Source organism: Sapajus apella, unplaced genomic scaffold, assembly GCF_009761245.1.
Source record: "Sapajus apella isolate SASKATOON/1434 unplaced genomic scaffold, GSC_monkey_1.0 scaffold15, whole genome shotgun sequence".
Taxonomy (NCBI): domain Eukaryota; kingdom Metazoa; phylum Chordata; class Mammalia; order Primates; family Cebidae; genus Sapajus; species Sapajus apella.
Window position 1 is genome coordinate 12,923,384 of NW_022436955.1, and position 24,933 is coordinate 12,948,316.

At 48.0% G+C, this 24,933-nt stretch overlaps 4 protein-coding genes across 5 annotated transcripts in view; 2 read left to right on the forward strand and 2 right to left on the reverse strand.

Annotated features, from left to right (window-relative positions):
- The window catches only part of PDF (peptide deformylase, mitochondrial), a 7,271-nt gene extending 2,186 nt beyond the window's left edge, over window positions 1–5,085 (reverse strand). Inside the window, exons 1-2 of one of the 2 annotated variants that reach the window (XR_004270584.1) lie at window positions 4,276–5,085; window positions 2,942–3,479 (exon numbers count right to left, since the gene is read on the reverse strand). Coding sequence is in view for 1 of the 2 variants with exons in the window: in XM_032284301.1 (XP_032140192.1) it covers window positions 3,322–3,479; window positions 4,276–4,849 (732 nt within the window). In the remaining variant the exon portion in view is untranslated. Of the gene's footprint in view, window positions 1–2,817; window positions 3,480–4,275 lie in introns of those variants that run through there. The other variant, XM_032284301.1, reaches the window with a different exon arrangement.
- Window positions 2,818–15,244, reverse strand: COG8 (component of oligomeric golgi complex 8). The gene is given in 7 exon segments (XM_032284297.1): window positions 2,818–3,479; window positions 5,092–5,375; window positions 6,423–6,591; window positions 9,513–10,340; window positions 11,491–11,698; window positions 14,774–15,202; window positions 15,204–15,244. Coding segments are annotated over 6 exon segments (1,917 nt in total). The 5' UTR covers window positions 15,230–15,244; the 3' UTR covers window positions 2,818–3,479; window positions 5,092–5,118.
- Window positions 15,044–17,780, forward strand: NIP7 (nucleolar pre-rRNA processing protein NIP7). Its single transcript, XM_032284303.1, has 5 exons — window positions 15,044–15,480; window positions 15,619–15,705; window positions 15,795–15,933; window positions 16,805–16,945; window positions 17,219–17,780. The coding sequence occupies exons 1-5, from the start codon at window positions 15,425–15,427 to the stop codon at window positions 17,336–17,338; spliced, it is 543 nt and encodes a 180-aa protein (XP_032140194.1). The 5' UTR covers window positions 15,044–15,424; the 3' UTR covers window positions 17,339–17,780.
- Window positions 17,781–20,041: 2,261 nt separating this feature from the next.
- Window positions 20,042–24,080, forward strand: TMED6 (transmembrane p24 trafficking protein 6). The gene is made up of 2 exons (XM_032284305.1): window positions 20,042–20,841; window positions 23,358–24,080. Exons 1-2 carry the CDS (start codon window positions 20,629–20,631, stop codon window positions 23,496–23,498), a joined length of 354 nt encoding a protein of 117 aa, XP_032140196.1. The 5' UTR covers window positions 20,042–20,628; the 3' UTR covers window positions 23,499–24,080.
- Window positions 24,081–24,933: the final 853 nt, after the last annotated feature.

The following is a 24,933-nucleotide window of genomic DNA, read 5'->3' on the forward strand; positions in this document are numbered from 1 at the left end:
CTACCAATCTCCCCGGTGGCTGCATCTCTGACTTTGCACCTTGCAGTAGTACCTGGTTGGGATTTTTTTTTTTTTTTTTTTTGAGACAGTGTCACTGTCTCCCAGGCTGGAGAGCACTGGTGCTGTCTCAGCTCACTGCAACCTCCACCTCCCAGATTCAAGTCATTCTCCTGCCTCAGCCTCCTGAGTAGTGGGATTACAGGTGTGTGCCACCACGCCCAGTTAATTTCACTATGCTAGTCAGGTGCTTATCTTGAGTTCCTGACCTTGTGATCTGCCCACCTCAACCTCCAAAAGTGCTGAGATTACAGGCGTGAGCCACTGTGCCCAGATACGCCCAGCTAATTTTTATATTTTTAGTAGAAACAGCATTTCACCTGTTGACCAGTCTAGTCTCGCTTGACCTCAGGTGATCTTCCCACCTCAGCATCCGAAAGTGCTGGGATTATAGGTATGAGCCACTGCGCCCAGCCAGGATTCCTTTTCAAAGTCTGGTTGGACTAGGAGCCAGTTTGCTCTGCTTGGCCTCATGGGGCCTCAGAGAAAGCCACAGGGGAGGACGGATCTTTCCTGGGTTCATTTAATTAACTGCTACTGGTAACACTTTTTCTCTCAACCGCTTACAGGACTTCCTATTACTTCTATGGTTTTATTTATTTTTTTTTTTTTTTGAGCCAGAGTCTCACTATCGCCCAGGCTGGAGTGCAGTGATGCAATCTCGGCTCACTGCACCCTCTGCATCCCAGGTTCAAACAATTCTCCTGCCTCAGCCTCCTGAGTAGCTGGGATGACAGGTGCGTGCCACCACGCCTGGCTAATTTTCTATATTTAGTAAACACAGGGTTTCACTATGTTGGCCAGGCTGGTCTTGAACTCTTGACCTTGTGATCCACTCACCTCAGCCTCCCAAAGTGCTGGGATTACAGGCGTGAGCCACAGCGCCCAGGCAAGGACTCTGTTTAGCAAGAGTACCTACTTAACAAAATTCAGCATAAAAATGAGGGGAAACAATTTATCTAAAACTGGAGTTTGGCTGGGTACTGTGGCTCACAACTATGACCCCAGCACTGTGGGAGGCTGAGGCAGGAGGACTGCCTGAGACCAGGAATTCAAGACCAGACTGGGCAACACAGTTAGACCCCGTCTCCTCTTAAAAAATAATAAAAGGGCCAGGCGCAGTGGCACACGCCTGTAATCCCAGCACTTTGTGAGGCCGAGGCGGGCGGATCACGAGGTCAAGAAATCGAGACCATCCTGGCCAACATAGTGAAACCCCGTCTCTACTAAAAATACAAAAAAAAACAAAAAAATTAGCCGGCCGTGGTGGCACGTGCCTGTGGTCCCAGCTACTTGGGAGGCTGAGGCAGAAGAATTGCTTGCACCCAGGAGGCAGAGGTTGCAGTGAGCCGAGATTGTATCACTGCACTCCAGCCTGGTGACACAGCAAGACTCCATCTCAAAAATAAATAATAATAATAATAATGATAAAAGAGGCTGAGCATGTTGGCTCACACCTGTAATCCCAGCACTTTGGGAGTCCTAGGCGGGCAGATCATGAGGTCAGGAATTTGAGACCAGACTGGCCAATAGGTGAAGCCCCATCTCTACTAAAAATACAAAAACAATTAGCCGGGTGTGGTGGCACAGCCCTGTAGCCCCAGCTACTTGGGAGGCTGAGGCAAAGAACCGCTTGAACCTGGAAGGCCAAGGTTGCAGTGAGCCAGCCCGGGCAACAGAGTGAGACACTGTCTCAAAAATAAATAGTCTGGGCACAGTGGCTTACTCCTGTAATCCCAGCACTTTGGGTGGCTGAGGTGGGTGGATCACAAGGTCAAGAGATCAAGACCATCCTTGGCCAACATGGTGAACCCTGTATCTACTAAAAATACATATGCCAGGTGTGGTGGCTCACGCCTGTAATCCCAGCACTTTGGGAAGCTGAGACGGGTAGATCACAATGTCAGGAGTTCAAGACTAGCCTGACCAAGATAGTAAAAGAAGGAGACTCCACCTCAAAAAAAAAAAAAAAGGAAAGGAAAGAGAAGAAAAAACAAGGAATAAAACTGGAATTCCTTAACCTCTTGACAAAGCTGACACTTTTTTTTTTTTTTTTTTGAGACGAAGTCTTGCTGTGTTGCCCAGGCTGGAGTGCTGTAGCGAAATCTCAGCTCACTGCAATTTCCACCACCCAGGTTCAAGCAATTCTCCTACTTCAAGCCTCCTGAGTAGTTGGGATTACAGGGGCGTGCCACCATGCCCAGCTAATTTTTTGTATTTTCTTTTTTTTTTTTAAGACGGGGTTTCACCATGTTGGTCAGGCTGGTCTTGAACTCCTGACCTCAGGTGACCTGCCCCCCTTGGCCTCCAAAGTGGTTGGATTACAGGCGTGAGCCACCACGCCCGGCCTTGTATTTTCAGTACAGACCAGGTTTCACCATGTTGGCTAGGCTGGTCTGGAACTCCTGACCTTGTGATCCACCCACCTTGGCTTCCCAAAGTGTTGGAATGACAGGTGTGAACCATTGTGCTGGCAACATTTTCTTAAATCTACATTGGTTGATGTGATGTTAATTCACTTTTCCAAAATAAGTGTATGACCAAGGAGTACTAGTTCTGCTTTTTTGTCTGTCCCAATTGGTAAGAGGAAAGGGCTTACTCCACTTCTCAATTGTTACCCCTGCACCCAGCCCTGATCCATGGCATCTACCCCAAGAATAAACCAAGAACCAGCTGCTCTAGAGATCTCAGCAGCAAAATCTTGCCCAAGACTGTTAAAATGTGTGGACACTTATTTACACTCGTGCTGTCAGTAAACACTTCCTTGAGCAGGGACTATCCTGCCCTGTTTTATTTCTATAAGCAAACTGGCATCCAAGGTCAACCAAAGCCACAAGCCCTCTGTAAAAATAAGAACTCAGCACAAATGGCCAGTCACGCTTACCTGCATTTTTAAAGACAGCTTTCAGGTATTTGGAGACTACATTACCAAATCTTGGCTTTGGGAGATTATACAGGTCCAAGGAACTCACGTCTACCGCAGACGAATGCAGTTACCCCACCTATCTCCAAACAGAATTGTCAGGAAACGACCACTCCTTTGGGGGTGATTTTTCTCCTCAAGTTGTAGGCAACACTTCGTCCATAACTGATTTCAGGGTAAACATTTCTGACATCTTCCTCCAGCTCAGTCTGGCGTGCCTTGGCAGTCCACTTTCCTGTCACGGCCAAGTCATCCAAGTTGATGCCAAGTAAGATGTGCCCAGCTAAAAGTGGCAGTGTTTGCATCTTGGTCTCAGGAATCCTCAGCCCCAGTAAAAAGCTTTAGTCATTCACCTCCATCCAACAGATGTTTGTGAATGTCCTGCTGTCCATTCTGTCAATGAACAGGCAGCCCTGCAGGTGGTCCATCTCGTGCTGGATGATGCGGGCTGCCCACCCGCTTGCCTGCCACACCACCTGTTCTCCATTGGGGTTCAGCCCTGCAAAGGAAGTTACAGGCATCGTGAGTGGGAACAGGTGAACAGCATCATCCTCAACCTCCTTACCCGTGCCCCGAGCCCTGGCTGTTCCCATGGACAAGAAGCAACAGCAGAAGGCAAATACAGGCAACAGATCCTCTCCTAACTGGAAAAGATACCTCAACTTGGCCCATTACCAAGTGTTCAACCTGGTTCCCAATTATGGTAATTAGGTTATCAAATTCACTGTAGAGCTGAGATGAGAAATCATCTTCCAATGGTGCGACCCTTCTAACCCGCCCCCCCACGGCTTCTGAGATATCTGTGGGCTCTCAACTCCTAATAGAGGTTCTGTAGCTTGAGACCCCAGTTCTTCTGACTCTCCTGAACCAGGAACAATCACCCCGACCCCAGCACAGCCCGCATTCCGCGAGACATCCAGTGGTACCACGGGGAGAATGGCTTACCCCACTGGGCTGGGTCAAGCTGGGGTGCTAACCCCAACTTCTCCAACTGCGCCGTGGCGGATCTAACTGGGGCTGAAGAGTATTTGGTCAGAGAGTAAGGGAGCAGAAAGCAGAGGCCCGGGGTCAAGTAACAGAGGAATTAAGGGTCCCCTCCTCGCCCCCGCATCCTATCTGAGCCGGATCTGTCCCACAGGAGCTTCTATCCTTCCTAAGGCCCGTCCGCTCCCGCGTCCCAATTCTTTCCTGCGGGAGGCCCAGCAGATGAACCGCAACAGCTTCTGGGCTATCGCCGGAGCCAGGCGAAGAGACGCCCGCGCTGCTCCTGTTGCCCCGGCCCCCACCGCCAGCACCTGAGATTTCCACCGCCTGGAAGCGGGGCACGCAGGCCAGGAAGCCAGCGACGCTCTCGCAGCCCTCGGGGAAGGTGACCAGGCGGCTGTCCAGCACCCGCAGGCTGGGGTTCACGAACACGCGCAAAGGGAAAGGCTCCATCTGGCGAAGCGCGCGCTGGCGCGGCGGGGTCTTCTGACACAGCGCCTGGGTGAGCTCCAGCGCCAGCACCTGCCGCGGCACCCCCAGCTGCGGGGCGCTCAGGCCCACGCAGTGCTGCCGCCGCATCACCTGCACCAGCCGCTGCGCCAGCCGCTGCAGCTCGGGCCCTCCCAGCTGCTCCCGCTCCACCGGGGCCGCCACGCCGCGGAGCACCGGGTCCCCGACCTGGCACACGTGCAGGAACGGCGGTTCAGGCGGCCCCCGCACCAGGCGCCTCAGGTGACGCCAGTAGGAGCGCCGGAGCACCGGACCCTCGACGCCGTCACGGGCGGCCTTGGAGCTGCAAGCTCGGGAACCACCGGCTGCTGCCCTTCCCCAGGCCACGGGGACCCATAGCCGCCGAAGAAGCAGCGCACCCAACATGCGGGACATGGCGACCCCAGCAGCAGGAACCAGGCCCGCCTCTTCCGGCTGCAGCGCGGGGCACGCCGGGAAGTGCCGTCAGAGCGCGCACAGCAAGGCCGCGCGGCAGGATCCCCGTCTTCACGCCCAGACCCGGCCTGAGCACCGCCCCTTCCGCTGTCCTCCGGGAGCGCCTTCCTGCCTCCCGAGTCCGCCCTTGGCCTTCCTGGGCGAGGCAGCCGTGGCTGCCCCGCGCTGGGAGCCATACGCACCGCGTGCTGGAGGCAGGGGGACGCTGGCTAGGGCTCCACACGGGGCAGTTCCGCCTCCGCTTCCGCTCGCCCTCCCTCCGGACAGGCCGGGCCCGCGGGCTCCAGGCGTGGCTCCTCGGCGGGTGGCTCTGGTGTTGGAGCTGTGAGCTCGGGCCCCAGCGCCTGGTCATCCAGGGCGAAGAGCGTCTCTCTCTTTGGCAGGATAAAGGCGAGGGGCTCCTGAATGGCGCCGATGTTCACACGCCCGATGTTTCCGTACTTGGAGAGCTGAGTGGGAGGAATGCCTGACCCGGACCACAGGGAAAGCAAAATGGAAAAAAGTTATTGATAAAATTCAACATAGAAATTAAAAGAAAAAGGGAAAGAACAAGAGGAAAAAAGCAATTACTATATATATATATATTTTTTTTTTTTTTGAGTGTCTCACTCTAGGCACCCAGGCTGGAGTGAAGTGGTGAGATCTCAGCCCACTGACTTAATACAAATGGGTGAATTATTTAGTATGTCAGCCTCTGCCTCCCGGGTTCAAGCGATTCTCCTGCTTCCGTGGTAGCTGGGATTACAGGCACCTGCTACCAGCCCAGCTAATGTTTGTATTTTTAGTAGACACGGTTTCACTATGTTATCCAGGCTGGTCTCAAACTCCCAACCTCAGGTGATCCACTCGCCTCAGCCTCACAAAGTGCTGGGATTACGGGCGTTTGCCACCGCAGCCGGCTATAGTTCAATACAGCAAAAACCACCTTTGTCATAGGGAACGGGAAGCTATACTGTGAAGCAGAAGCAGCAGCAACGCTGGGCAGGGGCAGCAGCAACCTCAGGCAGCACCAACGATAAAGAGGAGGGCAGCCAGGCTTCGCAGGTGTGATGTACTGACCCACTGCCCTTTGGGAAGCTGCGCCTGAACCAAGCCCCTCTCCCATCACAAGGGGACGAGGACGTGAAAGTGAATTGGAAAAAAGACTTTAAAAATACTTTCTAAAAACAAAACAAAACCCTTTCTCTGGACATTTCATAGAAATGGAATCATACATACGTGGTTATTTTGTAACTGGCTTCTTCCATTTAGCCAGATACAGCCACATAATGTATGATTCCATTTCTATGAAATGTCCAGAAAAGGAAAATCTATAGCAACAGAAAGTAGGCTGCCAGGGGCTAAGGATGCTGTCGAAGAATGACACCAATGTGTATGAAGGATCTTTCTGGAGCGATGGAAATGTTCTAAAATTGGACACATTTACTAAAAAACACTGACACAACTGGGTGAATTATTTAGTATCTCAAATACACATCAGTAGGGCAGTTTACAAAATTCTCCTTTTTCTTACCTAAAGTCTGTGCTATCTGAGCTGGTGGAAAAAGGACCTGGAGACAGCGATTTAAATATGGAACGAGGTCTTCCAGGAAGACAGTGCAGAACTGGACGAAGAGCTCTTGCTCCCCGCTGCTGAAGGCAGCCTCTTCAGCACGATGAAAGGCCAGGATTATTTTGGTTACCTAAGAGACAAGGGCACCGTCAATCACTGGGACAGCTTATCACCACTGGCAGTGCATGAAACTAGGCCAAAAAAAAAAAAAAAAAAAAAAGGCCGGGCGCGGTGGCTCAAGCCTGTAATCCCAGCACTTTGGGAGGCCGAGGCGGGTGGATCACGAGGTCAAGAGATCGAGACCATCCTGGTCAACATGGTGAAACCCCATCTCTACTAAAAATACAAAAAATTAGCTGGGCATGGTGGTGCGTGCCTGTAATCCCAGCTACTCAGGAGGCTGAGGCAGGAGAATTGCCTGAACCCAGGAGACGGAGGTTGCGGTGAGCCGAGATGGCGCCATTGCACTCCAGCCTGGGTAACATGAGTGAAACTCCGTCTCAAAAAAAAAAAAATAAAAAAAAATAAAGGTGTAGCCCTCAAGTTTTCCTGAACAAAGTAATTTAACACAGTACATTATATTACTATCTCATTTAAACTCAGAATTATGGTTAATCTCCACAATTCTGTTACTTCACTGATGTAAAGTTCAGACCCAACTTGTTACATTACAGGTGTAGTTTCCAGTTCCAATGGAGAAGTGTCATAGAATTATAGAAAATACATAGTTTTGTTTTTAGAGACAGGATTTTGCTCTGTCACCTATGCTGGAGTGCAATGGCACAATCAAGGCTCATTGTAGCATCAAATTCTTGGGCTCAAGGAATTTGATACTCCCACCTTAGCCTCTCAAGTACCTGGGACTACAGGGGTGCACCATCATGCCTGGCTAAGTTTTACAATTTTTTCTAGAGATAGGGTATTGCTTTGTTGCCCAGGCTGGTCTAGAGCTCCTGTCTTCATAGATCCTCCTGCCTCAGCCTCTCAAAGTGTTGGCATTACAGGCATGCGCCACTGCACCTGGCCCAATACATGGTTCTTGACTTCCACGGAGGATCCACCATGAGCACGTAACTGCGCTGAAGCACAGGAAAATGAAGCAAAACTATACAAGGTTTCTACTAAGGCCCCTGAGGCCCCAGAAAGCTGAAACCACTGGAAAACTGTAAGAAAACAGCTACGAAAGTGAGGTTCCAAATGTTGAGAGTAAATTCTGACATGTGTGATATATCATATTGTTTACTGAGGGCAGCAGCAAGGAAAGCCCAGTCTGCCCCCCAAAGCGGAAAACTGCTCAAAGTATTAAAAAACAGTAACCAATATGAATATGTCTCACACCAGATGAACTAGTCTTTTTTTTTTTAACACAGGACATGTGACTCTTTCCTTTGTTCCCTCGTAAAGTATGCTTTCTAGTTTATCTTTAACCTATAGTAAACATTCACTAGCTGCCTCATTAGTTTATCTTTAACCAGTGAAAGAACACAGAGCATCCGCTTGTAAAACTTGTCTCTGGAATGTAATAAATAAATACATGGGTCAGAGTCTGCTCTCAGCTCTCAGCTGGAAATGCTGTGAGACCCCTGATGCTGCACACTCTGAACCCACCTTTTACTACTTCTTCTTTTTTCTTTTTTTTTTTTTTTAAAGAGACAGGGTTTCTCCATGTTGGTCAGGCTGGTCTCAAACTCCCAACCTCAGGTGATCCACCAGCCTCGGCCTCCAAAGTGCTGGGATTACAGGAGTGAGCCACCACACCTGGCCTAATTTCTATCTCTGTGTCTGTTTCTTAATTCCTTCAGCACCGAATGCATTGGGGTCTCCACAGCTGAGCTGGTCTCAGCACCAAAACCAACAGCAGCCTAGCTGACATTACAGACATATGGCACAGCAACAGGGTAAGAACACAGTCTCTAGTGCTGGACCTTCTGGGTTCAAGTGACTCACACCGGTAATCCCAGCATTTGAGGGACAGAAGCAGGAGGATCACTTGAGTCCAGGAGTTTAAGACCAGCCCAGGCAACATAGAGAGACACTATCTCTCTATAAAATAAAAAAATTTGGCTGGGTAAGGTGGCTCATGCCTGTAATCCCTGCACTTTGGGAGGCTGAGGCAGGTGGATCACCTGAGGTAGGGAGTTTGAGAACAGTTGACCAACATGGAGAAAGCCCGCCTTTACTAAAAATACAAATCAGCCAGGGGTGGTGGCACATGCCTATAATCCCAGCTACTCGGGAGGCTGAGGCAGAATAATCACTTAAACCTGGGAGGCAAAGGTTACAGTGAGCTGAGATCGTGCCACTGCATTTCAGCCTGGGCATCAGTGTGAGACTCCACCTCAACAAATAAATAATTAATTAAATAAAACATATTTTTAAGTAAAAATTAAAAAAGAATATGCCAAAGGTGAAGGGTTTTGCAGATGTAATTAAAGTCCCTAATCATCTGACTTAATCCAATGAACCTTTTAAAAGGAGGTACCTAAAAGAAGAGACTCAAGCAAGAGAGAAGCTCTCCTGCCGGCCTTGAGAAAGCAAACAACCATGTTGTCAGTTGCCTATTGAGTGGACAGCCTCTAGAAGCTAAGGCTTCAGTTCTATAATTGCAAGCAACAGACCCCTGCTAACTCGAACAAGTTTGAAATGGAGCCCCAACCTCCAGATGAGACCATAGGCCAGCCAACACCTTGATGGCAACCCAGTAAAACCCTGAGCAGGGAGGACCCTGTTGCACTGTGCCTGGACTCCTGACCCACCAAAACCGGGAGGTAATAAATGTGTTGCTGGAAGCTACTAAGTTTGTGTGATTTATTACACAGCACTAGAAAGGTAATACATGCATTACTGAATTGTTACTACAGGTGCGCCACTTCATGAACTGTCCTAGGTCCCATGAAGGGCAACTGGCCAGAGCTTCTCAACCAGAAGAACCTCTAAAACCACACTAGACCTCTCCATGTCAGCAGGCACCAGACTTTGTTATTACAAAAATCTGGCCACCCATTACCAAAGGCGGCCCAGGGTAGCAGAAAATCAACAGAATGTGCTCACCTTGGCAAGGGCATCTTCCAAGGCCCCAGTCACGTCCTGTGCCAGGGCTACAGGGCAGCAGAGACGCAGATCATTGAAGGCGACCAGAATATTGTTGAGGAAGCAGGCGAGGGGGGGGAAATCTAGGAGCACCATCGGTGGCTGCAGTGTCCCTGGCTGAGTGGCTGGCACAGCAGCAGGCATGTTACTGCTGCCCAGGATGGCTGGAGCTGAGATGAGAGTGTAGGAGTTCATTTCATCCTGGAATTTCTCCACTGTTTGTTGAATTGCTTTCTGGAAAGTGTGGATGGCCACCCGCTGGAAAACAGGAGCTAACTGGCCCCGGAAATCAGCTCCCACCCGGCTGAAGGACAGCCCAAAGTACATGCACTGGCCCAGCAGAGAGTCCAGGCGGCTACCTATGCCCCGGTAAAGGTCAGTCTCCAGCACCTGCAGGAACTGTGAGACTTTCTGTAGCACCCAGCCATGGAAGATGGCACTCTCATTCACAGTGTGCTCACCCATGACAGGGGGCAGCAGTGGGTCCTCGTCTGAGAAGATGGCACGGTACTGGGTGATGATATCAAAGAGATGGACACGGCAGGCCTCGATGGTTTTTGTGATATGGAAATAGGGATCATCATTAGGAATGGCAGTCAGGATGGACCGGAGCCAAGCATCCCGCGCCTGAAGAAACTTCACCCTCAGCTCGGCCTCAGTGAAGACGTCCATGCGCCACAGGTAGCCAATGACACGGAGGCAGGCGGGGAGCTGGATATTGGTCCTCAGTTGCTGGATCAGCTGGCTCAACATCAGCTGCATGGACTGGCGCACTTCGTTCACGATGCCCTGACAATACACAGAGAGAGTCACACTGCGCTGGGAAGGATGCGCTGTAGAACCCATTCCCCTGACCCTTAAGACTGCAGACCAACATTCCCATGGCTTTCCTGAAATATGAAGTAATTTCCTAAAGCTGATGCCTGTAGGTTCACCAACAAAGATCTGGTTGGATAACTCTCTTACTTAAAAAGCTTAAAACTGGGCCAGGTGCAGTCGCTTATGCCTATAATCCTAGCACTTTGGGCAGGCAGATCACTTGAGGTCAGGAGTTCAAGACCAGTCTGGCCAACATGGTGAAAACTCGTCTCTACTAAAAATACAAAAATTAGCTAGGTGTGGTGATGCATGCCTGTAATCCCAGCTACTCTGGAGGTAGAGGCAGGAGAATCACTTGAACCCAGGAGATGAAGGTTGCAGTGAACTGATGTTGCACCACTGCACCCCAGCCTGGGCAACAGAGTGAGACTCTGCCTCAGAAAAAAAAAGGCTTAAGACCCTCCAGTGACTGCCTACTGCAATCAAGAAAATTCCAAGCACTCACTGGGACTTATACAGCTTACTTGGTTCTCCAGTTTCACCTGCTTCCTAATGCTCTCCCACTGCTACAGTCCACTCACCCTGGCTGCCTCTGTATCCCATAAACACTTCAACTCTGCCCACTTCGGCCCTCTGTGCTTTGTTCTTTACACTTTCTGGTTGCTCTCTCCCCAGATATTTGTGGGCTGGCTCATTCTTCTCATTTGGTCTCAGCTTAAATGTTACCTTCCTCAGAAAAGTCTTTCTTGATCACCCTACCTAAAGAAACCTACCCTAGACTCCCTCTACCCATTCCCTGTTTTTTCTTTTTTTTGAGTCACTTAACATTATCTCAAATGGTATTATTTATTTGTTTCTTTGTCAATTACCAGAATTCATTTAAGCTTCATGAGAGCCAAGGCCACACTGTATCCCCAGCATATAGAGCAGTGCTTGGCACATGATTAAAAAGTATTTTGAATGAATGAATGCATGGATCAATGTTTTATGTTCACGCATGCCTGGCTGGCAGAAACTGATGTGAAACATTCAAGGGTTTCTACCTAAAGCTTCAGTCCTGACCACAGAATAAATGATTACAAGAACATTACTTTGAGTCCTCTCTGGGTAAGTTGGCTACCTGGATGACAGGGATGGAAGAGTATTTCCTCTCCAGTCGGCGTACATAGGCTGCGAGCTCCAGGGCCTCTTCATAATAACTGTTCCGGACACAGGTGTCCATGAGCTGAGGAATCTCTAGTATTTCCAGGATTTCTGTGTGCCGGTTTAGGGTCAAGCTATTCATCCGGCGGTTGGAGCTGATCTCTTCAGCTTCCTTCACAAAGTTCCTAATAAAAATTAGAAGAATGTTGGTCCTTCACTGCTATGTACCCAAACCTTAGCTACAGTTACCAAGCACCTGCTATGAACATTGGGCTGGATGATCTGCCTGATTTATTCCTCACACCCCACCTATAAGGTAAGTACTATTACACCTGAGGAAATTTTTAATCCCACAGAGGTTAAGCAACTTGTTCCGAAACATACAACTAATAAATCTAACAGATCTAAATCCAGATATGCCACTTGCTGGCTGTGGCAAGATATTTGGCCTCTCCGAACCTACTTCCTCACTGGTAAAAAAAAGCATATAGGGCCAGGTGCAGTGGCTCACACCTATAATCCCAGCACTTTTTTGGAGCGCAAGGCAAGCGGATCACTTGAGGCCAGGAGTTCAAGTGAAACTCCATCTCTACTAAAAATACAAAAAATTAGCCAGGTGTGGTGGCATGTGCCTGTAGACCCAGCTACTTGGCAGGCTGAGGCAGGAGAATCGTTTGAACCCAGGAGGCGGAGGCTGCAGTGAGCTGAGATCACATCACTGCACTCCAGCCTAGGTGACAGATCAAGACTCTCTCCAAAAATAAAATTATACAGGACCCTCCTCATCAGGGTGTAAGAACTAAATGAAATGATGTGTGTGAAGCATTTAACACATCAGAGTAAAAATTGTAAACGAGAAACAGAGTTAAATATTTAACAACAACTATCATTATTTTCATAATGAAGCACTAAGTAGCCTAGAATCCAAAACCTTTCCCCTATTCCCTCAGGTCTTCACCTTCTCCTATGCTAATGTTCAGCCATAGTTCCTGTCACAGTCTATTTTCAACATTTCTTCTCTGTATTTGCAGAGACCTGCTTTATCAAGTTACGTATCTATTCTGGAGCATGGAAGGGTACAAAAGCTGCTGTCAAATATCCAAAGGCTCAACAGAAAAATTAAACTTTAGGCCAGGCACGGTGACTCATGCCTCTAATTCCAGCACTTCAGGAGGCTGAGGTGGGCGGATCATCTGAGGTCGAGAGTTCGAGACCACCTTAACCAACATGGAGAAATCCCGTCTCTACTAAAAATACAAAATTAGCTGGGCATGGTGGCGTGCACCTGTAGTCCCAGCTACTTGGGAGGCTGAGGCAGGAGAATCACTGAACCTGGGAGGCAAAGGTTGCAGTGAGCTTAGACAGAGCCATTGCACTCTAGCCTGGGCAACAAGAGTGAAACCCCATCAAAAAAAAAAAAAAAAAGAAAAGAAAAGAAAAGAAAAATTAAACTTTTTTTTTTGAGACGGAGTTTCGCTCTTGTTACCCAGGCTGGAGTGCAATGGCGCGATCTCGGCTCACCGCAACCTCCGCCTTCTGGGTTCAGGCAATTCTCCTGCCTCAGCCTCCTGAGTAGCTGGGATTACAGGCATGCGCCACCATGCCCAGCTGATTTTTTGTATTTTTAGTAGAGACGGGGTTTCACCATGTTGACCAGGATGGTCTCGATCTCTTGACCTCGTGATCCACCCGCCTCGGCCTCCCAAAGTGCTGGGATTACAGGCTTGAGCCACCGCGCCCGGCCAGAAAAATTAAACTTTAATCATGAAAGGCTGGAAAGCAGAACTACAGATAATGGACAGGATCTATGAAGACAGAATATGACTCAAAAAGGACTTTTTTTTTTTTGGAGACAGTCTCGCTCTGTCGTCAGGCTGGAGCGCGTGGCACAATCACAGCTCACTGCAACCTCTGCCTCCCAAGTTCAAGCGATTCCCCTGCCTCAACCTCCCAAATAGCTGGAACTACCTATGACATGTACCACCACGCCCAGCTAATTTGTGTATTTTTAGTAGAGACAGGGTTTCAGTATGTCAGCCAGGATGGTCTCAATCTCGTGACCTCGTGATCTGCCTGCCTAAGCCTCCCAAAGTGCTGGGATTACAGGTGTGAGCCACCGTGCCTGGCTTTTTTTTTGAGACAGTTTTACTGTCACCTAGTCTGGAATGCAGTGGCACAATCACAGCCCCACAGCTGCCTCAACCTCCCAGACTGGAGTGCAGTGGCGCAATCATGACTCACTGCAGCCTCAATCTCCCGGGCCCAAGTGATCCTCCCACCTCAGCCTCCTGAGTAGCTGGGACTACAGGCGCATGCCACCATGCCCAGCTATTTTTTTTTACGTTGTAGAGAGAGGGTTTTGCCATGTTGGCCAGGCTGCTCTCAAACTCCTGGGTTCAAGCCTCTGGTTCCCAAAGTGCTGTGATTACAGGCTGAGCCATCACATCCAGCCATCCAAAAGGAGAGCCTCTGATATTTGATGCCCTCAAATGGGAGGATTTCCTTGTCAGCTTCCTGTCAATGGAAGTTTTGAAGCAGATGACCTCCATCCCAAGCTTTCATATAAAATAAGTACATGAATGTGCAGATATATTCAGCTCACACCTATAATGTCAACTATGTCAGATGCGGTAATAATAGCTTTGCATGAATCCTTTTTCTTTAGTGCTCACAACAGCCCTTCAAGGGAGGGACATGCTCCTGGGTATCCAGTTCTGAATTCGAACCCCCCTAGTAGTGTCCTTAAATGTCACTAATCACTGTCTTAACTAGCTCATATGTAAAATGGAAATAACAGGGCTGGGCGCGGTGGCTCACTCCTGCAATCCCAGCACTTTGGGGAGCTGAGGCAGGTGGATCACGAGGTCAGGGGTTCGAGACCATCCTGGCCAACATGGTGAAACCCCGTCTCTACTAAAAACACAAAAAAATTAACTGGGCGTGGTTGCATGCGCCTGTGGTCCCAGCTACTCAGGAGGCAGAGGCAGGAGAATCGCCTGAAGCCGGGAGCCTGAGACTGCAGTGACCTAAGATCGCGCCACTGCACTCCAGCCTGGCGACAGAGCGAGACTCTATCTCAAAAAAAAAAAAAGGGGGGGCGAATAGCAGTGCCTACCTTGAAGGCTGTTGTGAGGTTTAAATGGATTAACAAGGCGCTCAGCAGAGCCTGGACGTGGTAAACGCTTTGTGTTAGCTATTTCTACCATCTTAAACGTCAGCTTTTACAGTTAAAAGCCCCTTTAGCGTCAGGCGCGTCGCACCTGCAGCTCTGCTGGAAGCTGGGCAAGCGGTCGAGCAGGCGGCCGAGCGACGCCTCCACATCTCCAAAGAGGCCGTGGATGCGCTCGGTGCACTCGGCGCCACGGATGAAGGTCTTGTAGTTGGCGAAGGCCAAGTCGCGCGTCTGCTGCAGCAGCTGAGCCCGCTCCTCCGCTAGGCGCTCGGGCTCGCGCCGCAGCCGCTCCAGCCCCGAGCCGCTCAACTCACGGAGATAGCGGCCCACATCGGGCCGCTCGCGCCACTGGGCCTCCGGGAAGCGGTCCCGGAACAGCGACGCCAAGAGCCCTTCATCCTCCACCTCGCCGAGAGCCGCTGCCGTGGCCGTGGCTGACGAAGAGGTAATCGCCGTCGCCGCCATTTTCCCAGGAGCAACGTCACTTCCCCTCCTGACCACCGAGGGCGCAAACTCTATTTAGGACAGGAAGAAACAGGCACATTTCCGGTCTCTATGTTTTCTCATCCGGCCGGCTTGCTTTCCTCGGCGGTCGTTCAGGCTATTGGGCACTAGCGAGAGGAAGGCTTGGTGTGGGGCTAGAGAGGCAGGCTTTGGGGTTGCCTGGGAGCTGCGGGGCAGCGAGTTCCGTTTCCGGTTGCCGAGGCACGAGGATCTGGTGTTCTAACCCAGTGGGAAAATGCGGCCTTTGACTGAAGAGGAGACCCGTGTCATGTTTGAGAAGATCGCGAAATAGTAGGAGCGCGCGGGGCGGACGAGGATGTGTGTGTGTGTGTGTGTGTGTGTGTGTGTGTGTGTGTGTGTTGACTAGTGGTGGAGTGGGGACGCGGTGCCGTCCTCGGGCGTGGCCTCCAGTCCTCCTTTTGCCCTCAGCATCGGGGAGAATCTTCAGCTGCTGGTGGACCGGCCCGACGGCACCTACTGTTTCCGGCTGCACAACGACCGGGTGTACTATGTGAGGTGAGGCAGGGAGCAAGCAGCATGGACCTGGGGGAGGGAGTCATGGGTCCCACCAGCCTCCTCCATCCGCAACCTTGCTCCCCCTTTAGTGAGAAGATTATGAAGCTGGCCGCCAATATCTCTGGGGACAAGCTGGTGTCTCTAGGGACCTGCTTCGGAAAATTCACTAAGACCCACAAGTTTCGGTTGCACGTCACAGCCCTGGATTACCTTGCCCCTTATGCCAAGGTTTGTGGGGTGGTTTCCATTCCGCCACGGGCGATGAAGTTAAGGATGAGGCCGATTATCAGGCAGCTTCACTCACAGTCTCTGTCAATGTGCTTGGGGGAGTGTCAGCACGTGGAGATGTGCAGAAGCCTTGCAGCTTGGGCATGGTCAAGGATATGGCGTGGGAGTGCTGTGTGGCTGCGTAGTGGTAGTTTTCTCCAGCAAAATAGAAAAGCCTATGCAGACCCAGCTCGAGATTAGAAAGCAAATAAGTGGCTGCAGTGAGGACACCGGGATTCAGAAAAAGAGCTGTTAACCTGGCCATGGAAGATAATCCTTGTAGAGTTGAGAACCTTTTGCATTTCTTTTAATTTCTTTTTCTTTCTTTTCTTCTTTCTGACACAATTCACAATGTCGCCCAGGCTGGAGTGCAGCGGCATCTTATTTATCTGTATTTCTTTGCATTTTTTGCATTTCTCACTCATTTCGGCTCACTGCAGCCTCCGCCCTCCGGATTCCAGCGATTCTCGTGCCTCAGCCCGCTGTGTACCTGGGGTTACAGGGGTGCGCGACCATGCCTGGCTGATTTTTTTGTGTTTTTAGTAGAGACAGGGTTTTGCCATGTTGGCCAGGCTGGTCTCGAACTTCTGGCCTCAAGTGATCCACCTGCCTCAGCCTCCCAAAGTGCTGGGATTACAAGCATGAGCCACTGTGCGAGGCAACTTTCTGCTTTTCTGTTCTGGAGATGGACAGTTTGAGGAAAACGTGTGTCTCTCTGTTTCCCATAAAATTATTTCAGAAAATTATCCACAGATCCAGCAGCTAGCTTGTCTGCAGGGGTAGAAATCGTAATGTTTTTGTGTCTCTTGGATTTTAATTCTCTTTCTTATAGTATAAAGTGTGGATAAAGCCTGGTGCAGAGCAATCCTTCCTTTATGGGAACCATGTGTTGAAATCTGGTCTGGGTCGAATCACCGAAAATACTTCTCAGTACCAGGGCGTGGTGGTATACTCCATGGCAGATGTCCCTTTGGTGAGTAAAGATGGTTAGCTGTTACAAAAATCAAGTACTCTTATAACTCAATCAAGACAGTTGCAGGTGGGCAAAAAAAAAAAAAAAATCAAGTACTCTTTTATTCAAGAAGGATATGTTTTTAATCTGTGTGCTTGAGAGACTAAATTCTCAGCATCTTTTGAATTCCAGAAAGACCAGAACTGTATTTTTTCCATCTTTGTTATTTCTAGCCCTCAGTATGAGCATATTGAATGACTTCAGTGAATTAGTGTCTCTTCTTTTGAATCCCAGGGTTTTGGGGTGGCAGCAAAATCTACACAAGACTGCAGAAAAGTAGACCCCATGGCGATTGTGGTGTTTCATCAAGCAGACATTGGGGAATATGTGCGGCATGAAGAGACACTGACTTAAAACGAACTCATTGCAAGGACAGACAGCTGTGTGGAAGGGCCGAGCTTTGTTTCCTGTGTTTGTGTAGACTCTGTCATCATGTTGAATTTTGTCATCACTCTGACCTCTTCAGGGACTTCTTAGTTTACTGTATTCTCTATCACTGACAAATGCAGGCTGGAATCATACTATATACTGAGATGGCTCAAAAATGGGGTTTCAGATCTTTGTGTTTGTGACAAAATAGAATACTCTGTTTCATGTTCAAATCAGAGGGCTTCTTGTTCTGAGAAATAGGTTGAAAATCTTTGGAACTAGGAACAAGAATAACATTGTTATCTGTGATAACACTTTGTTTTCTAAACTCATGATAAGAACACATGGATTTTCTTTTTCATTAATATGAAAGATAGACATTGCCATATCAGAACAGTAGGCCACCTGTGGGGTTTTACAAATGAAATTTGGCTAAAATAATAAGAGCAATTTGTTCAGCTGTTTTTCTATACACTAAGTACTGTGCGGTATGGAAGAAAAATGGGTTCAAATCCCAGTTCTGCCAGCTACCAGCTTTATGGCCTTGAATGAGTCATTCAGCTTTTTTTTTTTTTTTAATTAATTTTTTTTAAAGGCGGGGTTTCACTGTGTTGGTCAGGGTGGTCTTGAACTCCTGACCTCAAGTGATCCACCCACCTTGGCCTCCAAAGTGCTTGGATTACAGGCGTGAGCCACCATGCCTGGCCATCATTCAGCATTAATAAGGTTCATTTTCTTCTGTTTAAAAAGACACAAAATTTAAAAAACAGCTTTGGCCATCTACCTGAGAATTATTAGAAATCATGATTGTAGGCTGGGTGCGGTAGCTCACGCTTGTAATCTAAGCATTTTGGAAGGCCAAGGCAGGTAGATGATCACTTGAGGAGTTCGAGACCAGCCAGGCCAACATGGTGAAACCTCATCTCTAGTGAAAATACAAAAAAATTAGCCAGGTGTGGTGGCGCATGCCTGTAGTCCTAGCTACTTGGGAGGCTGAGGCAGGAGAATGGCAGTAACCTGGGAGGCAGAGGTTGCAGTGAGCCAAGATCATGCCATTGCACTCCAGCCTGAGCAACAGAGCGAGATGCTGTCTCAAACAAACAAACAAAAGAAAGCAATCATGATTGTAAAATGTCTAGTATTGTGCCTGGAAAATGATACGCATGGAATAAATGGTAAGAATTATTTTTATATTATATATATATTATGTATTCCTGTTAAGTGTAGAGTTTTATGAGTATAATTTTATTATATTATCTTCTTTTTTACAAGCTGTTTTCTCAGTATTTTTTCTTGGATGGGATGATCCTAGGCTGGAATGTTTTTTTCATCACTGTGATTTTATAAAACATAATATTTTCTATGAACCTTTACTTACTTGACTGGATTGGACTAAAGACTACCTGTATTGCAAAACTACACTATTTCTTTAATGAATATACTGCTTAATTTCCAAAGGTGAAGTCTTTAAAAATAAAACATTACCAACTCCTGCTTTTACATGTAAGCAAACTTGATTTTGGCCTGTCTTTTTCAACTCTTTTCCCATCTAAGGTGTTCTGTTAACCTCTAAGCAGACTCGGTGAAAGCTAAGGGACTGCTATATGATAAACAGTATTTTGATACATACATTTCATACATACTTCAGAACTTTTTCATTGTTATTTTTTATTGCCATTTTGCCTTTTTAGATGTGTGCAGCAGACTAAAACATTTATGAGATAAATTGATTTTTGTCCCACAGTGTTACAAAGCTGATTCCACTAAGCTTCTGCCCCAGAAGAAAAGAGCCAGGGTGCTGTAGTCAGCTTAGCTTAGCATCTTGGCTTCTTTGTGTCTGTAGCTGTTGGAACATTGAAGAGACGCTTCAAGAAATACAGTTGCAGGATCCCAGAAAGAATAATAACGAGGCTCTGGGCTGTCGACCACCAGTTCACATAATGATAGTTTGACTGGAGAAGGAAAAAGTCAGCCATTTTCCTCATCCGGGCAAAGTTGTAGTATCGCCACATGTGAAAGATATTGTTCTGTACCTTTTGTGTGCTGTCCTATGAGAGAGAAAATTTTAAAAGGGATTCTTCCAAACCCCCATCTAGCCTCACCTGGGTGCTCACCAGCACTAACCTAAGTTATCTGGATGTCAAATAATTTACCCATATGATTTTAAGATGTATAATACTATTATAGTTATTGATAAATGTTGTGTTTGCTATGTATAAAATATGGTCTGGATTTTAGTTTAAAATTTTTGTTTCTGTTTTTTTTTTTGAGACGGAGTTTCACTCATGTTACCCAGGCTGGAGTGCAATGGCGCGATCTCGGCTCACCGCAACCTCCGCCTCCTGGGTTCAGGCAATTCTCCTGCCTCAGCCTCCTGGGTAGCTGGGATTACAGGCATACACCACCATGCCCAGCTAATTTTTTGTATTTTAGTAGAGACGGGGTTTCACCATGTTGACCAGGATGGTCTCGATCTCTTGACCTCGTGATCCACCCACCTCGGCCTCCCAAAGTGCTGGGATTACAGGCTTGAGCCACCGCGCCCGGCTTTAATTTTTATTTTTAAAAAGATGGGGTTTCACCATGTTGGTCAGGCTGGTCTTGAACTCCCAACCTCAGGTGATCTGCCCGCCTTGGCCTCCAAAGTGCTTGGATTACAGACGTGAGCCACCACGCCCAGCCAAAAGATTGAGGTTTTTAATAATACCGTCTTTCAGTGGGTTTGGAGAGCTTTAGGTGACTATTAGGTGGAAGGTGTCAGGACGAGGACTATCAGTGGAGGGGTATGAGCACCATCTTGGCACTGTATTCATTCATTTACATCTTTGCACACACACATGCTGTCGTTTGCTCTGAGCTGCAGCATTGGGCAGAGATAAGTGTTTATAGGAGCAATTTGACGTAAGAGAACAATCTCCCTAGCCAAATTTTTGTCAGTGTATTCACAAAGTTATAAACTTACCCAGTATTATATCCCCAATAAGAAAGAACTAAAAAATGACAGCCCTAAGGAAGGGTGGAAAGACCTCTTCTGAGATGGCAGATTCTATGTAGCACCCATGAAGACGGTCTGGTAAGCCACTGAGTTTATGAGGTGAAAGCAAAACTTCCTCCTGGAAGTATCATGGCAGTTCTATTATGAATATCTATGTGTGGCTCTGAAATGAACCTAAATGTGACTTGTGCAGTTAATCATTACCCCAGTGGTTGTCTCAACGACTTGATTCCCCTAGGCTGCGAGCAGTTCATCTGGAAAGGAGGCTCCAGAAAGCAGCATGTCCCTCTTGCTCTTTGGGGCTGGGCTGGTGGTTTTGAATCTGGTGACGTCTGCCAGGAGCCAGAAGACAGAACCTCTGAGTGGCTCTGGGGACCAGCCACCCTTCCGTGGAGCTGATCGATATGACTTTGCCATCATGATCCCTCCAGGAGGCATGGAATGCTTTTGGCAATTTGCCCACCAGACTGGATACTTCTATTTCAGTTACGAGGTATGTGGGTGACTGGCCATACTGGGGGCTTTTTTTTCCTCCTTTACTCATAAAGTGGGTCAGGTTTTAGATGAAAACAGTCAGGTTGTCTTTATCATGCTGTGATTCCCTACCTGTTAATGAAATGGAACTGCAGTTAGAGGGAAACTCCAGATGGGTGAATAATCAACAGGAGCTAAAACATATGGTTTGGCTTCTCACATAAGGGGCCATGCTCAAAGCCATGGGGCAGACGGGTTGCCTCTTCCTGAAGAGGTCATCATTACATGTACTTGGATTTGTGGGTAAGAGGGGAGAGAATACATTTTTAAAATATTAAAATGGATATGGTGCTTTGGAGACTGATCCAGAGATTTCAAAGAAAGCTACTTCATGGCCGGGCATGGGGGCTCACACCGGTAATTCCAGCACTTAGGAGGTCAAGGAGGGTGGATCACCCGAGGTCAGGAGTTTGAGACCAGCCTGGCCAACATGATGAAACCCTATCTCTACTAAAAATAACAAAAATTAGCTGGGCATGGTGGCAGGCACCTGTTATCCCAAGGACATGGGAGGCTGAGGCAGAAGAATCGCTTGAACCCAGGAGGCGGAGGTTGCAGTGAGCTGAGATCTCGCCATTGCACTCTGGCCTGGGCAACAAGAGCAAAACTCTGTCTCAAAAAAAAAAAAAAAAAAGCCACTTCAGTTTATGAGGGTGAGGGAGTAAAGACTCTGCTGCCGCCTTTAGGACAAATTCTGGCAAATTGGAGAATTGCTAGCTCAAGTTTTTTCTATTCAGTCAGACATCCTCTTTTTTTTCTTTTTTAGGAAGGTAATTGTTTTCAAGTTACCTGTTCATAGGTCAAGGACTTTTATCCATTCTATGTTCTTATACATGCTGTCCCAGGATGGTGAGCTCAATATTAAAGTTAGAGGCTGTTCATTTCCTTTGTTCTTTATCTTAAAAGTCTGTTAACTTACTAATTTTTGTTTACATAGTAATAGACTATGTTGATCTTATTCCACTCCACTGTAACAACATTTATTTTAAATAAACTTATCAGAGCCTTTTCTTACCTCTGAATTTATATTAGAACAGCAGCCACTACTCAGCTCATCGTGGCCTGGGCTAATCAAGATCTAACTTGGGAGCGAGTGTCCACGGAGTGCTTGCTGTAGGTGTGCACTGCCAAGCAGCAAATGCCCAAATCTGGGACACCTTCGGGGAGCTCAACCACCAAGCAACTTCATTCAAGAATTCTACAGCCAGGCCGGGTGCGGTGGCTCACACCTGTAATTCCAGCACTTTGGAAGGCTGAGGCAGGCGGATCAGCTGAGGTCAGGAGTTTGAGACCATCCCAGGCAATATGGCAAAACCCTGTCTCTACTAAAAATACAAAACTTAGCTGGGCTTGGTGGCTCGTGCCTGTAATCCCAGCTTACTTGAGTGATGGAGGTGGGAGAATATTGCTTGAACTTGGGAGATGGGGGTTGTACTGAGCCAGGATCGAGCCACTGCACTCCAGCCTGGGTGACAGGGTGACACTGTCTCAAAAAAAAAAAAAAAAAAAACCTCTAAACCCAAAATTGTCCTTTTTTTTTTTTTTTTTTAAGACAGAGTCTTCCTCTGCCACTGAGACTGGAGTGCAGTGGCATGATCTTGGCTCACTGCAACTTCCACCTCCCAGGTTCAAGTGATTTTCCTGCCTCAGCCTCCTGAGTAGCTGGGATTACAGTCACACACCACCATGCCCGGCTAATTTTTGTATTATTATTATTATTTTTTTTTTTGTAGAGCCGGAGTCTTGCTCTGTTGTCCAGGCTGGAGTGCAATGGTGTGATTTCTGCTCACTGCAACCTCCGCCTCCCGGGTTCAAGCAATTCTCCTGCCTCAGCCACCCAAGTAGCTGGGACTACAGGCACATGCTGCCATGCCCAGCTAATTTATTTTGTATTTTAGTAGAGACGAGGTTTCACCGAATTGCCCAGGCTGGTCTGGAACTCCTGAGATCAGGCAATCCACCTGCCTCGGCCTCCCAAAGTGCTAGGATTACAAGTGTGAGCCACCACGCTGGCCAATTTTTGTATTTTTTTAGTAGAGATGGGGTTTCACCATGTTGGCCAGGCTGTTCTTGAACTCTTGACATTGCAATCCATCTGCCTCGGCCTCCCAAAATGCTGGGATTACAGGTGTGAGCCACCATGCCCGGCCCAAATCATTCACTTCAGCTCTGTGGTCCGAGCAAGACATGTCTCCTTCTGTACAGGGGTGCTGGTGGCATTCTGGGTAGTTCTTTGTCCTACTGTACTGTTTGTAACGTTGCAGACATTCAGCATTGCTGTGTGTCCTCCCCTTAACACCATCACTGTGACACCTCAGAATCCTCCAGTCAATTCCAAAACCCAACAGGGGGTTGGGCAGTCCCACCCCAGATGAGACCCCTGTGCTGATGACTGTGGGACATCAATCTTACCACTCAGCTGGCTTCCTCTTGATGTAGCAGGGGTTTTGCTCCCTATTTAATGTGTCTTGGCAGGTTCAGCGGACAGTGGGGATGTCACATGACCGGCATGTTGCTGCCACTGCACACAACCCACAGGGATTTCTCATAGACACTTCCCAGGATGTTCGGGGCCAGATTAACTTCTCCACCCAAGAGACAGGTCTGTTTTCATGACCATGGCTATCATAATAATCATAAGATCCTATAAAATTAGGGAAATAACGAGGACTTGTACAGAGATGTTTAAACAGTAGGAAAAAAAAATCAGCCTTTAACACCAAAAACCAGTGTTCCTAGAGACTGCTGACCTCCAAGGATGCCAAGTGGCAGTCTACTGATAATTTGGGGGCAGCATCTCCAGGTGAGCAGCTCAATCTTTTTTTTCTTTTTTTTTTTTTTTAGGGGAGGAGGGAAGAGAGGAAGGAGGGGAGAGGAAGGGAGGCCAGCAGTTCACTTTTAGCTCATTGTCTCCAATTGATCAGATTCTGGGAAAGTGACCAAAAAACAGAGACCCATTTATAATATAGAATTCCAATTAACCAGTGTATTATAGGGAAGCATTTCTTTCCAGTCATCAGAATATTTGAGTCAGTTACTAAAAGCAGATGCAGAACAAAAGAAAATGCATGGCCGGCCAGGCGTGACGGATCACCCCTGTAATCCCAGCACTTTGGGAGGCTGAGGCGGGCGGATCACCTGAGGTCGGGAGTTCAAGACCATCCTGGTCAACATGGAGAAACCCCATCTCTACTAAAATTACAGAATTAGCAGGGCGTGGTGGTGCATGCCTGCAATCCCAGATACTCAGGAGGCTGAGGCAGGAGAATCACTTGAAACCAGGAGGTGGAGGTTCTAATGAGCCAAGATCGAGCCATTGTACTCCAGCCTGGGAAACAAGAGCGAAACACCATCTCAAAAAACAAAAAAAAAAAAAAGAAAATGCATGGCCATGTGAGATATCGACACTCCACAACAAAGCACTACTCCAGCCAGGTCAAGCCTGTCCCGCTTTGGACAACACCAGTGTCTTAAATGCCCCCTTTACTAGCCAGCTGCACTAAAAAAGATGTTTTCTCAATAGGGGCATCAGACAGTCCTTCACCGTGAAGCACAGGATATGTATCAGTGTTAAAAGATCTTGAACAGGCCGGGTGCGGTGGCTCGTGCTTGTAATCCCACCACTTTGGGAGGCCAAGGTGGGCGAGATCACGCCATTGTATTCCAGCCTGGGCAACAAGAGCAAAACTCCATCTCAAAAAAAAAAAAAAAAAAAGGGAAAAGAAAATAAATGCATGGCTATGTGAGGTATCACCTGAGGTCAGGAATCCAAGACTAGTTTGACCAATATGGTGAAATCTCGTCTTTACTAAAAATACAAAAATTAGCTGGGCGTGGTGGTGGGCACCTGTAATCCCAGCTACTTGGGAGGCTGAGGCAGGAGAATCGCTTGAACCCAGGAGGCAGAGGCTACCGTGAGCTGAGATCACGCCACTGCATTGCAGCCTGGGTGGCAGAGCAAGACTCCATCTCAAAAAAAATTTGGAACATCTTTGGGCACTACATGCCTGTAGTACCTTTCTATCATCTTTTTTTTTTTTTTTTTTTTTTT